Source organism: Chiroxiphia lanceolata, chromosome 1 (genome assembly GCF_009829145.1).
Source record: "Chiroxiphia lanceolata isolate bChiLan1 chromosome 1, bChiLan1.pri, whole genome shotgun sequence".
Lineage (NCBI taxonomy): Eukaryota > Metazoa > Chordata > Aves > Passeriformes > Pipridae > Chiroxiphia > Chiroxiphia lanceolata.
In genome coordinates, this window is record NC_045637.1 from 135,704,075 (window position 1) to 135,717,691 (window position 13,617).

The 13,617-nt window shown below is 38.9% G+C and overlaps 1 protein-coding gene across 8 annotated transcripts in view; it reads left to right on the forward strand.

Annotated features, from left to right (window-relative positions):
• The window catches only part of CACNB2 (calcium voltage-gated channel auxiliary subunit beta 2), a 250,153-nt gene that overhangs the window by 124,902 nt on the left and 111,634 nt on the right, over positions 1-13,617 (forward strand). Inside the window, exon 1 of one of the 8 annotated variants that reach the window (XM_032678370.1) lies at positions 12,120-12,401. The exons of the other annotated variants lie outside the window; for them this stretch is intronic. Coding sequence (XP_032534261.1) covers positions 12,369-12,401 — 33 coding nt within the window. The 5' untranslated portion in view covers positions 12,120-12,368. Of the gene's footprint in view, positions 1-12,119; positions 12,402-13,617 lie in introns of those variants that run through there. 8 annotated transcript variants of the gene reach the window in all.

Below are 13,617 nucleotides of genomic sequence, written 5' to 3' on the forward strand. Positions count from 1 at the left end.
TGACAACTCCAATACAACTTAAATGGGGAAAAATTGGAGCATAATTTTTTTTCCTTGGGAAAAATTTGTAAAGTGAAAAAAAAAAGTCAAATTGGAAAATACTGTTTTCCTAAAGAGAAGCAACCTAATGCTAGAACTTAGCACAAATAATGTCCACGTGTCCATGCAGCATTTTCATCTTTCTGTCTACTGGTTGTCAAATAATGTCATCAAGGAAAAGGTGAGTTTGATTTATCTGGGCTATAGAGTAAAATGAAGCTTTTCCCTCCTAGCACATCACGAAGAACTCCAAGTTCTGTTTAGCATGATCACAGAGGTCCTGTTAGATGGAGGAAGAAGTTACTGTTTGGCAGGGTAAGGGGATCACAGCGGGTGGTGCTGTGGATGTACAGCCCTTGTGAACTGAGAAGCAGCAATAAAGAGGGATAGGTGAAGTGAAACACAGGTGGCAAGGAATAAAAGGGATTCAACCATGTCTGTTGCATGGATATGTCAACATTTGGCCAAAGCTTTTTTCAAAGTCATATTTGATGACCATTCTTTTCATGTTTCCTCAGTTTTTATCCTAGCCTCTAGCTGTGTCACGAGGGAAAGACCATTTAGCTTTGCTAATGTGAATTTTGGCTGTAGTCACTTCTTGTTCAGAAGCATTTTATGGAAAACCATACTTGCAAATTAGCTTTTTTTTTTGGCAGTACTAGTCCTCAGACATTATCTAATTGAAAAAATGAATTTTTTAAATGTCTTTGAGGAAAGTAATTGCGAAGATTAAAGAAGAGATATAGCTTGAGAACTTTCATATTTCTTGGCACAAATAATTAAGTAAATTGATTATTGATGATAGTCTTTTAATGACAGTTGTTGCATCAAAGGTGGATACAAATTGCATAATTGGCCATTGATACATTTTTCTGAATTGTCAAATTTCAGGATGTCCTTGTAGCAGATTGACCCCTGACGTATTCAAGTTAATACAGAACGTTATAGTTGAATGAAATAAAACAATATTTATTGCATAACCACTGATACGTTTTCATCACCAACACAGTCACTGTAACATAAAAATTCTTCAATATGGAAAATTTGGTAACTGCCAGAAAGTGTAAGCACATCAGGCAGAGTAATTCTCTACAGTCTCCTGAGGCTGTCATTTTGTCCTTACCTCACCCTCTATGCAGACAAGTGGCACCCTGCCTTTTTCCAATTTACCCAAATTTACCTGAATTTATGTTTTTACCATCAGTGAAATATATATTTGCTGCTGCTATTTTTCATTCTTTTTTCAAGTTGCAGTGAACAAGCCTAGGAATTCATGAAACTGAAAGGGCTAATTCTGCTATTTACTTCCCAGAATCCATGGTGTGGAAATGCAGCAAAAAAAGGGTGTAAAAGGAGGGGTGGTAAAGTGCCTTGAAACTTCAATTGCATTCAGATACTCATTTTATAGGCTATTAAACTAGGATGCTTTATTTCAATATTTTTAAATTATTTTTTTGCTATGGGCCAAAATACAGGAGAGATCAGAATTTTGAAAACAGGTTGTCTAATTACATATGAATATATAATCTTAAGTCCTTCATTATAAGTTCAGCATTTGTTTACAAATTTTTATGTGCCACTGGTACTGCATGTACACTGTGCAAGAGCCTATGGTTTATACCATACTTGTAACTGCTTAATAACAGCAACCATTGTTCTGTGACAATGATAATTTGGAAATCTTCTGACTGACAGATTAAATGTTTACATTGCAGCTCATGCCATCATCTTATATTTAAACAAGTTGCTGAGTATTAAAGTGTATGGACAGTCTTTGTATAACAGCTATGATTTTTTAGGTTTATTTCCTAAGATTTATGCAATCCCACTTTCCATCTGTTAGTTGTGCTTCTCAGGAACTTCAATCCAATGGCCAATTTAAATCAGCCTTGCAGAGGTCTCAGAAGTGCTGAGTGACTATAACAGACCTTGGGGGCTGGACGGAGTTGTTAAAGCCATTTTCTCAACATGCCAGCATCGGAGACGTAAGACACTCTGGGCTCCTCTGGCATCCAAAAGATAACATCCAGCCAGCCAAGGAGCACGACTTTTACTCTGGAATAGCTGAAATGAATGTTGCCTCTTGTTCAACCAGCAGCTCATGGAAAGGGAAGAGAAGTTTGGGGAGGGGAGGGGAGCTGAGGGTACAGAACATGTGGTGTGTAGGGAAAATGAGAAAGAGCTGAAGGTACCGTGGAGGTGTGTGTGGGAACCCAAGCTCCATTTCTTCTGCTGTCACAAAACAACTTGTTTTTCTGCAGCTCATTAATGATACATTGCATTTTGCAGTATTTTAGTGGATATAAGCATCTATTTTTTCCTGAATATTTTGAGGCTGCTGAAAGGATGCCATCAGATTGACAATTTATAATATTTGTCCCTTAAAAATTTTTAGCTTGTTAGTTAATGGTATTAATGGAATATAATTACTAGAAAAAAATACCATTTTAAAGCTCTGGTAACAATTCTAGATTTAAAAGCTAAATTTCTCTTTGAGTAGGCTCATTCTGATCAAAGGATGCCTGTAGAAAGACTGTCTTACAGTTGCAATAATTGTAACTTACTGTCTTCTGAGTTTGACAAAGTTCTCAGTCAAGTACGTATTATTATTTCTGTGCAATTCCTGCACAGAATTGTCGTGTTAGTACACAATTCAGCATCTCAGTTCATCAAGCTAGAGTTTCTCAGAAAATCTCTGTGACTAAGATGTTCTTAGGCTTTACAGTTTTCCCTCTTATTAAAAACCTTACAGATGGGGTTTGGACCAAAACACCTTTAAGGGTCCCTTCCAACACAAAATATTCTATGATTCTATGAGCAATATTCAGCATTTATTTGAAAGAATCTTTTCATGTCACATTCACATCTACTTTATCATTTTTATAAAATGATAATGTTCTTTTTATAAGCTAACAATGAAGCAAGTATTTTCTAACCATAGTGTTATTTGAAAGAGTAATTTCTTCAGTATCTGTTCTCTAGAAACTTGCAAATGAATATATATATGAGGCATTGGAAAAAGTAATGTTTGAATTTTTAAAATAAAATATTTTATTTCAGCAATTTTTCAGCAATATTTCCTGTTTGTCTTGGGAACGGGGTCACTTTGGTATGTAAGAAATAGGTTAATGCTTGATTATATAATAGTTTCAATACCTGATGCTATGGTGGGATGCTAGAAAAGTCGCTTTCAAACTAAGCACTTTGGTAACTTACTGCAAAATTCAAAGTAAATCAGTGAGTTCCCAAAATATCATGATATTTTCTGGCTGAATGTTTTCTGTCAAGAAAATGTGATCAGGTTCTATTGCTGTGATTTCACATGGATCTCCCTGCTTCATTAGTGTTTGTATAGACATAAAAAAAGCAACTAGCATTGTAATGGGGGAAATATTTCATTTTAGGAAAAGCTTAAGGTGTTAGAACTAAACCACTTGAGAGAATAATTTCCTTATTAAATTTTAAAAAGAACTTTCTACACTAATTCTGGTTTAGTGTAAATCCATTATTCCATTCATGTCATGTACAGTATGATATACAATTTGAGTTCAATTGTATGAATTTAGGAGAGGAGAAATTCTTGCAGCTTGGAATTAAAAATACTGTCTTCTTATAGGTCACTACCATATTAAGATCAACAATTACGGATTTGATTAGAATTCTTGTAATATTGCCCTTTTTCCGCATTTTAAATCAATTGCCTAGTAAGTTTTTTGTACTTAGGAGGAGTTCCTCTGTGACTTCAGCAATTCTCATCCAACTCATTATGTATCATAGATTTGTACCTAAAAAGTTAGTAGAGTATGACTGCTGTATCATAGGAACAGGTTCACCTTTAAAACTCTAACTAGGATGTAGAAAATACCTAAATGCCTTTTTTGGAGTATCAGAGTCCTTCAGTGTCGGACAGAGAAGGCAAGCCTCACACAGAAATGCAATTGGAAGGATTGCTCTTTGCTTTGATGCATGAGCTGTTAGCACTGTCAGCACAAGGGAACCAGGCTGTTTGGAGCATTCTTTTTATAAGTACTGATTATGAACTGTAGCAAGAGAAGGGTAAAAAGATGTGCCAAACAGAAAAATGTAATTGCAAAATCACATTTTTACACCAATCTAGATTGTAAATGGGAAAAAATGTGTCCTTTCAGTGTGGAAGAGGAAGACCTTTTCACCTTGCCCTAAGTGTTCACCTTCTTACTCTCTGCTAACAAGATTCTGTTAATTTGAGTGGACAAGGAAGATTGACTAAAAGTACCTTACCTTCGTGCTGCATCTCATCAGGGCAGTTCTGAAGACGTTGTTGTAACATGCTGCATTAGTTCTCTGTAAGGAGCAACTTACAGTACTTTTTTCATCCATTACATCTCAAACTACTGCCCCCACTTAGCTGACATGCTGATATACTGTGTTTTCACCGCAACACCCTGAGAGTTACCACCAGGGTTACACATCTGGCTTCCTGCTCATCAAACTGAAGTACGTTTCTGCTGTGCCAGGGTGACGCCCAGTCTCATAGATGAGAGAGCCATTACAACAGCACATATGCTGCCTAAATTCCACTTTATTCCTATTTTGGACTCTGAAGTGGGTCTCAAGTGATAGATACTCCTTTCTGCAGAGACAAGTTTTCCAGCTTTCACATTTCACCAGAACTTATTTCACTGGAGTTTGTTAAATTGTACAAGCCAGTACACCAAAAATTAAACACAATTAATTAATAGGATTGCAAAACTGTGACCATCAGAAATATTAGAGGTTTCAAACACAGTAAAAATGAGAAATGGGAACTGAGATTTGAAGAAGTGATGAGGCCAAAGAAACCACAACATTTGGTGATAACCAATAATTTAAATTGGTGGAATTTTGGAATGATGGCTTGTGCCAAAAATGAATAAACAAAAGCAAAGTAAGCTAAAATGCCTGCTGTGGCCTGTTGTTGTGGCTCTCCTGGTTAGGTGCATTTTAGTTTCTGAAATGAGAACAGAATTTGGAGGTTTCGATTGCTCAAGTTTTACAAGCCCTTCTATAAATGCAATTCTGAGATATGGTTGGACATTTTAAAAAACAAAAACATTTTAAAGGACCAGGGGCTCAGACATCTCCTCTATGAACTATTAGTTACTAAGTTAATGTCCTGAGTATGGGAATTGCACAACAATAATACCCAGAGGACAAGTTGTAACTGGAGCACAGTTTTCAGGATGTGGATGTGGCCAGAGGTGGTTAATATCTGTGGTAGTTTGTGGTAGCTCCTGTACACAGCTACAAGCCAACGTTACTCCTCAGTCTGCAGCTTTGGGGGATCAGCATCTGGTGCTCATGGAGCTGCTCGTGGCACTTGAAACATTTCAGCGCCCCCAAAAGCAGACATATACTGAGTGTGAGAGTTAAGAGACTTTCACTGAGGTTAAAACCCACTGTTTGTTTGATGCTGCATTCGGTGCAGCAGGATGTGGTGATGACACTATAAATTAGTAACTTTTCAGTGGAAAGCTGTATGTTTTAAGGAAAAATAGCCAGGACAGGCCATTTTTATGGGGTTGTGTGAGGCTTATATGTTTTATTTCAAGATCTTAGTGTTGTCTCTGAAGATTGGTTCTGTTATTGATAGTCTATGCTCAAAAGCATATTCATTTCCCTTCTTGCAATTAAGAAGTATAGCAAAATGAACATTCTTTCTGTTTTAGTACTCAAAATATTATTTCTCTTAAATATGGTTTTTGAAGACATTTTTTTCCAACCACTTAAAGCTCTGACAGAATTTACTGTTTCAGAAGCTATTTCAGAAGTGTTTGGCAGAACATTTGGCTGCAGGTGACTTCTGTGACCATCCTAGACCAGCAACAGCATGTTGAACGCTTGAATTGTTCTTTCTGTTTATACTCCTGTTCTCTGTGTTTCACTGCAGCAATGTTCAACATGACTCTACATCACATGTAAAAAATAAAAATAAAAAGTCTTGCCCACACATGGGAACAATCACCTGTGAGCAGACCTTCCAACTTTATAGCATTTATAGCACCTCTCCAATATCCAAGTGATGCAGAGGATTCATAATACAACAAGTATTGGTATTATGTATCTGTAATACAAATGGTATCAAACCTTTGCTAAGTTTCTGACACTCATTGTGAGTTGGGTTAGATCTTTTAATATGTAACTGCAAGGAGAACAGCGGTTTGTTATTTCTGTGACACTGTGAGAACATACTTACGTTATCTTTCAGTGCAGCAGGAGATAGCATGTGCCCCTAATGTATGTATGTTTGCAAGCTGAGAAGTTAAGTCTGCTGTTAATGTTATCACTGCTGTATCCTGAAATAGAAAACTGCAGGCAGATTGGTTTGTGTTAGAGAATGGTAACCATAATAACCAATAACAATCTGCAAATGATAAGCAGCTTCAGTGTTTAAAAATAAAATTTACATAGCATTCCAAGAGTTCCATGGGCATACTTTCAGATTTTATTTTATTATTCATTCATTTTAAGCTTGGTTTTGAGATTTAAGATGTGGCATTAATCTGAAGGAAGTGTTTCATTAGTGCATCTTGAATTAGTTCACACTGGTTTTTTATATACCTAAATAAATCTCACAAAAAAAATCTTACTTAACAACCCTCTTTCAGATGTATACCATCCATAAGGGAGAATTATAAGCATTCTACAGGATGTATGGAATTTTATGGAAGGAGATGGACTTTGATTTTATGGTTGGATATAAAATGCATACATTCAGAAAAGAAATATAAAGTTTGCTGCAAATGCATCCTGATCATTTGGAATCTGCACCGTGTTCTGGGATGCTGCCCAACACTTCTGCTGATACAAAAATTAAAACAAACAAAAAAACCCCTCTTTAGCTTGACCCAAACCATGCTATTTTTTGAGGGATGCTTTAAAAAGAAAGGAAGGTGTCATTCAAAAGAAGGAAGAGGTCCAAATTGTGTCCTGGCCCTGCCATCCTTCTCCTTTCATACCCCCAGCATACAAATAGGGTGTTTAGAAGGAGTCTCAGAAACTCTTAATTACGTAACCTGTTATGAAAGTATATGAGCATGGTGTTATGATCAAGCTGTTAACTCTTTTGGGTTAACATGTTTTCATTCTCCCTTGCTGAGACAGCCCCGTCATTTTCATAAGATACCTGAATGTTTCTTAGAACATGGAGTCTTATTTCCCAGTTGCTCTTAACTGCCAAGACACTGTGGTTACCACCATACTGCATTCAGGGAGTTACAACAATGAGAAGAAATGGAAAAGATAGATTCTTCTAAATGTGCTGAGGTCCAGAGGAACAAGGTGTCCTGGGCTTCAGATCCATCCTGTAGCTCCTTCAGGGCAGCAACCCTCCTGGAGGTGTAAGCAAACCACAGTTCATGCTGCTGCAAGTGTGTTGCCCAGAGTTAGAATGACCTCCATGTGAGAAAATCAATCGAAGAGCTAAAATTCATATAAAAACTGAAAAATTGTTTGCTAATCATAACTTTCCCATATAAGTAACCTTGTTAAGACATTATTACGTGCTGGTATGGGATAGTTTGGATGGAGGGTTATTAAAGTGAAATAGTTTTTGCTCTTTCATCCCATACGTGAGAGGGGACAAGTTACTCAGAGGTTTTTTGCCAGAGGTAAATGAAAAATGAAAATAGCAGCATTGCCAAAATTCCTTTAAAATGAAACTGTCGTGTTTACAAGAGACAATTCTTGTTGCTAGCTGTGTAAGAGAGTTACAAGCTGTTGATATTCTTCACTGGGATTTGAATTTGAATCTGAATTAGGTAAGAGAGAGTCAATTGCTTTCCATTACAGTTCCTGAAGAAAAAAATGTTGTTACTGTTGGATGCAAGTTGAAAGCTTCTTGTTTATCAAGAAAGGTCTGTTTAGTCTATTAACCTTGACAACCATGTCAGCAGTTTTTTCTGTTGTTTTCCCAAAGGCACTAAGTTAAAGTACTATGATATACAAAGCTATTTATACTGTAGACAGTTCATAGCTATGCTTAAAAGACATAGGTCAGAGTTTAAATACCAGAGTTAAATCCTATTCTCTTTGGCAATTTGAAAAGTCGTTATGCTGAATCTTGGAATATTGAAATGGAGGGATAGAATCACTACAATATCAATGTGAATCAGATATTTTTACATGAATTTGTTGCAGGTTCACAGACTGATTGAAGTAAAAGGAACCTCTGGAGCTAGTCCAGTCACCTGCTAAGAGCAAGGCCACCTAGAGCTGATTACCCAGGACTGTGTTCAGCTGGCTTTTGAATATATCCAGGGATGGAGACTCCTCAACCTCCCTGGGCAATCTGTGCTAGTACTCAGTCACCTTCACAGTACAATAAAAAGATTCAGCAAAAAAACCACCACCACCACCAAAAAAATACCTATGTTCAAATGGATTTTCCTATATTTCAGTCAATACTCGTTCCTTTTTGTCTTTTCATTAGGAGTCACTGAGAAGAGTCTGGCTCTGTCTTCTTTACTCCCCTCCTACCAGATGCTATACACCTTAATAGATTTTTATAAAGGGAACAAAATTTAGGGAAGCAATCAGAGAAAACAAAGTCCACACATATTGACTCATGCATTTGTACCTGCTTGGCTCTGTTAACAGACGATTAGGATTGCTATTGCTGTCCTTGCTTCTACAGATGAGTAAGAGCTGCTCTAAAAGTGCTTGCATACAGTAGAAAGCTGAATAAGTTACTTATTTTATTGTTGTGATTTACTTCATCATTTGAGACTATAATCTTGACTCTCACCATCACAGTAGTTTATTTTTCTTTACTCTGAATGCTGCTCCTTAAGGGCTACTCTTCATCAAGTTGGGTTTGGGTACCTGTGTAGCTCTCTGTCATACATCTTCAAGAACATGTCCTCCTGAAAAGTACCAGTGGTGGAGAGGAGCAATTTCACCCTTAGCATTGTTTCCACCTTCCATTTTTTAGACCATTTGCTGTGGTTTTGATACTTTCTGCTTTTATCCCAGTTCTGTTGCTATACTAAAAATAGCATAGCAACTTTGTCTCTTGCTGAAGTCTCCAATTTACAGGTTTTACAATAGCCCATATTTGCTAGATCAACCAGTTCTACCCATTTCAGCATTTCTGCCCTGGTCCTCACCATTCCCCTCTTCCCTGGTTACCACCTAGCTTTAGGCTAGTCAGGTAGCCAGCTGTCCCTGTGAAAGTCTTTTCAAATCCTATTGTGCTCCCTACCTGCCATGAATGCTTTTCTTGCTTAATCCTAGTTCCTGCCTTCTGGCCTGGCTTTTAGACTCTCCTCCCTGTGGGTCACAGAGTCACACTGCTTTCTTCTTTTTTCTGTACTCTCATTCCACCACGTCTCCAGCGCCATCATTGCCAAATTCCTTTTTCCAACCTCTCTCTCTCTAATTTCCACTTTTGTACTCACTCTTTCTATGTGGATCATGGGATTCTGGTCTGCAAGGGTCAGCACTAGCTAGACACTGTCCGCCCTATGCTGGTCAGTCCCATGTCACACTAAGATACCAGCAGAAGGCTGCACAGCAAAAACCCACTATCACTTAGCTGGGAGTGGAGCAGAGGTCATCCAGCAGTGCTGTGCTAAGTTTAAACACCCTCAACAGGAGTGGCATTTTTGCAGACTTTTAACTCTTGAATCATAAAAGCTATATACAGATTTGCTTTGTGGAGCCCTGAGACAGACTTTGCTACCTGTCATGATGTTTCAATTCAACAGAGCAATGAGCAATTCAGCTTATTTACTGTCCAAGCTGCCAGACTCTGGCTGCTTGTACTGTCTGTAGTGAGAATTACTTGTGACATGAAAGTCACTTATGGTGACAGCCTGAATAATGCCCTAAGTCTCTGTTGAGTATTTGCAAACTGCAATCCTCCCTTGATTTCTTGTGCCCAAAGTAGAGAAGCTGATAAAATTATTTTAAAAATAATTAAAATCATAATAATTTTCATACGTAGAAAGGAATACGCTTTCCTTACTTTTGATGGTAGAAGCACTTGTAACATTCCTGCTGATTTTTTTTTCTCCAAATTTGATTAGGAGAGCCATATCCAAAAGGGAGCAATCAAGCCATGGCACCCAAAATTCAGTTGTTTATAAGAGCTGTGTCTGACAAACACAGTAATGAGTGATGACACTGGCTTTGCCTAGTATTGACAGGTGTGGTTTTGTGCTAAAAACACTGTGCAGTAAAGCTGAGGCAATTATATTAAAGCTAATAAGTATATGTGACCACACTTGTTCAGCATCGATATGGACAACCAACTTGGGCAAGTGACTCTTACATTCCACTAGTAGTGTCTGATGTCTGATATTTCCTGCCATACAGGAATTGTGCATGTTTTATTTAATTTCTGGGAACACAATGTTATGGTATTATTTGTTTGAAGAGTAATTTGCAGTTGATATAATGTGAAGTGACCAGTTTGGCTGACAGATAAACTGATGCTATTTTGTAAACATATGGTTAGAAATAAGATTAGTGTCTTCTGATTTCTAATTTGCCCTTTCCAACCATTTTCTTGGTTTTAACTCAGCTTGTGAATACATGAATACATACAAGAACTTGAAAAATCCAGAGTCATGAGTCACGTCACGTTTAGTCAACAGAGGACTAAAGGTCTGTTTTGACAGAGAAGGCAGATTGAGAGAAGAATATCCTACTAACTCACACAAAGAAATTGAGGTAGTCAAGACAAAGTCTATTTAAAATAAGCAGCAGATGAGGCAGGAGAAGGAACAGGGAGGATGTTTACAATGTATTTGAACTGCTTCATTTAGTGCTTTTGTTAGGAAAGAGGTCTTGTTTTCTTTCTTCTGTGGAAGAGAAGGAAATCGAGGAGCACAAAGTGGTTTTCAGTGCTCTGTGTGTATCTTGTCATGAGATGTGTATATTATATTAACTCGATTATAGATATAAATGGGCAAGCATACACCCACACATTTCCTCCTTAAGACATTACATATTCTGTATTTTTTTCCTAGGGTTTGTGTATAATTCTGATTATGGGATATAGTGCTAGCAGCAGGAGTGAGCTGAGAGGGGATGGGTTTCCTAGTGCTGTTTTAAAGCAGTTTTGAGTGTGGTCATTTTACTGGGTGCCAGCTGGTGGCCTTTTTCTCAGTTGTAAAGAACAGACTTTCCCAGAGGACACTATTTCTTCATCCCAGATTACTTTATGCTGTTCTAAAACATTTTTAATGGGATTTATTTTTAAGCCCCATTTTAATATTAGTTCGGGAATGCTGTTGGTGAATTAGTCTCTGAAGTCTTTTAGTGTTAAGTGTTTTATTCTGCTCTTTGGCTGCTTTTACTCTTTCCTGCCTGCTCTGCCTGGACTAGAAGTTGTCCAGGAGCGAGGCAGGATCTTGAATTCTTCTGTCACGGTGTGGTATTGCATGCTGGATCTGCTTCCCGTGCACTGGATGTAGCAGGTATACCTTTCTGTTACCTGAGTGCCATTGTGCTACAGAGATAAAATTGCATCGTGTCTCACTTACAGAGCAGTCTGGTACTAATCAGCAGAAGGAAAATGAAGTGAGTGAAACATAGAAACAGGAAAGAATCCTGGGCTGGTTTTGTTGTTATTGGTGGTGGTGGTGGTTTGGTTTGGTTTGGTTTTTCTAAGAGAGAGAGAATTTTTTTTTTTTCTAAGAGATAGTGAAATAGCTCCATGGGTTTCTGCAGGACTCTCAAAGGAGCGAGGTGATCCAGAGTGTGACCCCTCGGTTCACCCAGTGCTGCTGGCTCACCCCCAGCGCTCCGGCCGCAGCATCCTCCCCCTCAGCTTCTCGGTGATGAACACACCGAGCGGCCGCTCCCGAGGCGCGGCTCCCGCGGTGCGCCCGGGCTCTCCACCCCCGGCCACGGCTCCGCGGGCCCCACTCGCGTTTTCCCAACCACGCGTTTCCCCGAAGACAATTTGGGCGGCGCCGTGCGAGGCGGGGCAGGGCCGGAACGCGGCGCTGTCGCCTCCCGCTGCCCGCACCGCCCCGGCTGGGGCTGCCCCGCACCGCCCCGGCTGGGGCTGCCCGCCCCGCACGGCTCCGGACGGGCTCGGGGCTGCCGCTGCCGCCGCCGCAGCCGCCGTCCGGAGAGTTTGGCTCCCGGAGCACTTTTCCATCCCGCCGGCCCCGCAGCAGAGACTCGGAGTTCATGCCCGAGAGCAGCAGCGCTCCAGGAGCAGCCCAAGCGTGGGAAAGCTGTGCCGCCGCTGGGAAGTCTGCCCGGCTGGGACACTGGAGCTGAGCATGCAGGGGAAGATCTGACTTCAGGCGTTTGGGCGCTCTGGGCAACTAGTGTCAGGCTGCGAAGGTGCAACTATGTTCCTTTTTGGCAGTGAGGAATACGAAGCGGTAAGATGTAAACTATGGATTTTTTTTCCCCTCAATTGTTATTTACTTTTAACGTTCCTGTCTTCAGAGTTTGTTGGGCAGCTTTGAATTTCTGTCAATACAGTGGTCGAACTTTAGTACTCACTCATTCAATTACTTTTTCAAAATGACATTTTTCTGCAAGTTCTTGGAGTACTGAGATGCTATTTGCTAGATAAAATGCAATTTACTTTCTCTGTCTTGTTTACTGCATTGTGATGATATTGAAAATATTTAACTACTGAATATTATGAGGCAATTTGGACTCTTGAGTTAAGCAAATCCATGCCTACATTCAGAATTTGTCTCATACTTTGTAATGTAGATAGACTACAAGGAGCTTACAGAACTGCCCTTAATAGTATGTTTGTGGGGACGTTGCCAAACTGTTTCTTTCGTGCGGTTCAATGCCTGTCATTGTGATGTAATGCAATGTCCATCAAAAAAACTGGCTTAAAAAAACCCCCAAACACACCCACATTAAGATCTGACAAATCTTTACTTATGTTTGTAAAACAGCATTTGAAATAAGCTGATAACATCAGAGAAGACCAGAAGAAATTCACCAATAGCTCCACACTGTTGCGTGACATAAAAGTTTGACATAAAATTTTGTAGCCTGTGGTTCGAGTGCTACACTGTAAGCAAAATGGATGCATTCTTCCACCTACTTGTGACTGAGTCCAAACCTGAGGAGCTTTGGGGAAAAATAATGAGACTGAAAAATATGTATGAACTCTATAGGACATCGAAATAAATTTTATATGTTAAAAAGTGACAATTTTTTGCACATAACTGGCAATTGCAAAAGTTTTGTTTTGATTATTAGTTGCTCTTCAAACTATGAAAGGGTCTTTTATGGCAGTCTGGGTTCATTTCAAGGTATAATTCAGTTATTTTGGATTTTTTCCTTTTTTTTTTTTTTTTTTTTAATTCCAACCACCTATGTTTTTGAGGTGCAAGAAATGTAGAAGACATTCAGGAAAATAATTTAAGTGCAGCTGTCCGCACATTGAACTCATCTGTATGTGTGACTTGCACAAACTTTCACAAACCAAGAAAGGCAACTGAAAAGTACTTAGCTTCTCCAAAGTGTTGGAGTCATTATACTGTAGATTGTTTATTTGTGTATAAAAATTGTAAAGCAAAAGAGACTTTGCTTGCTTTGAAGCTTTTTTTTTTGTTTTGTTACATTTTG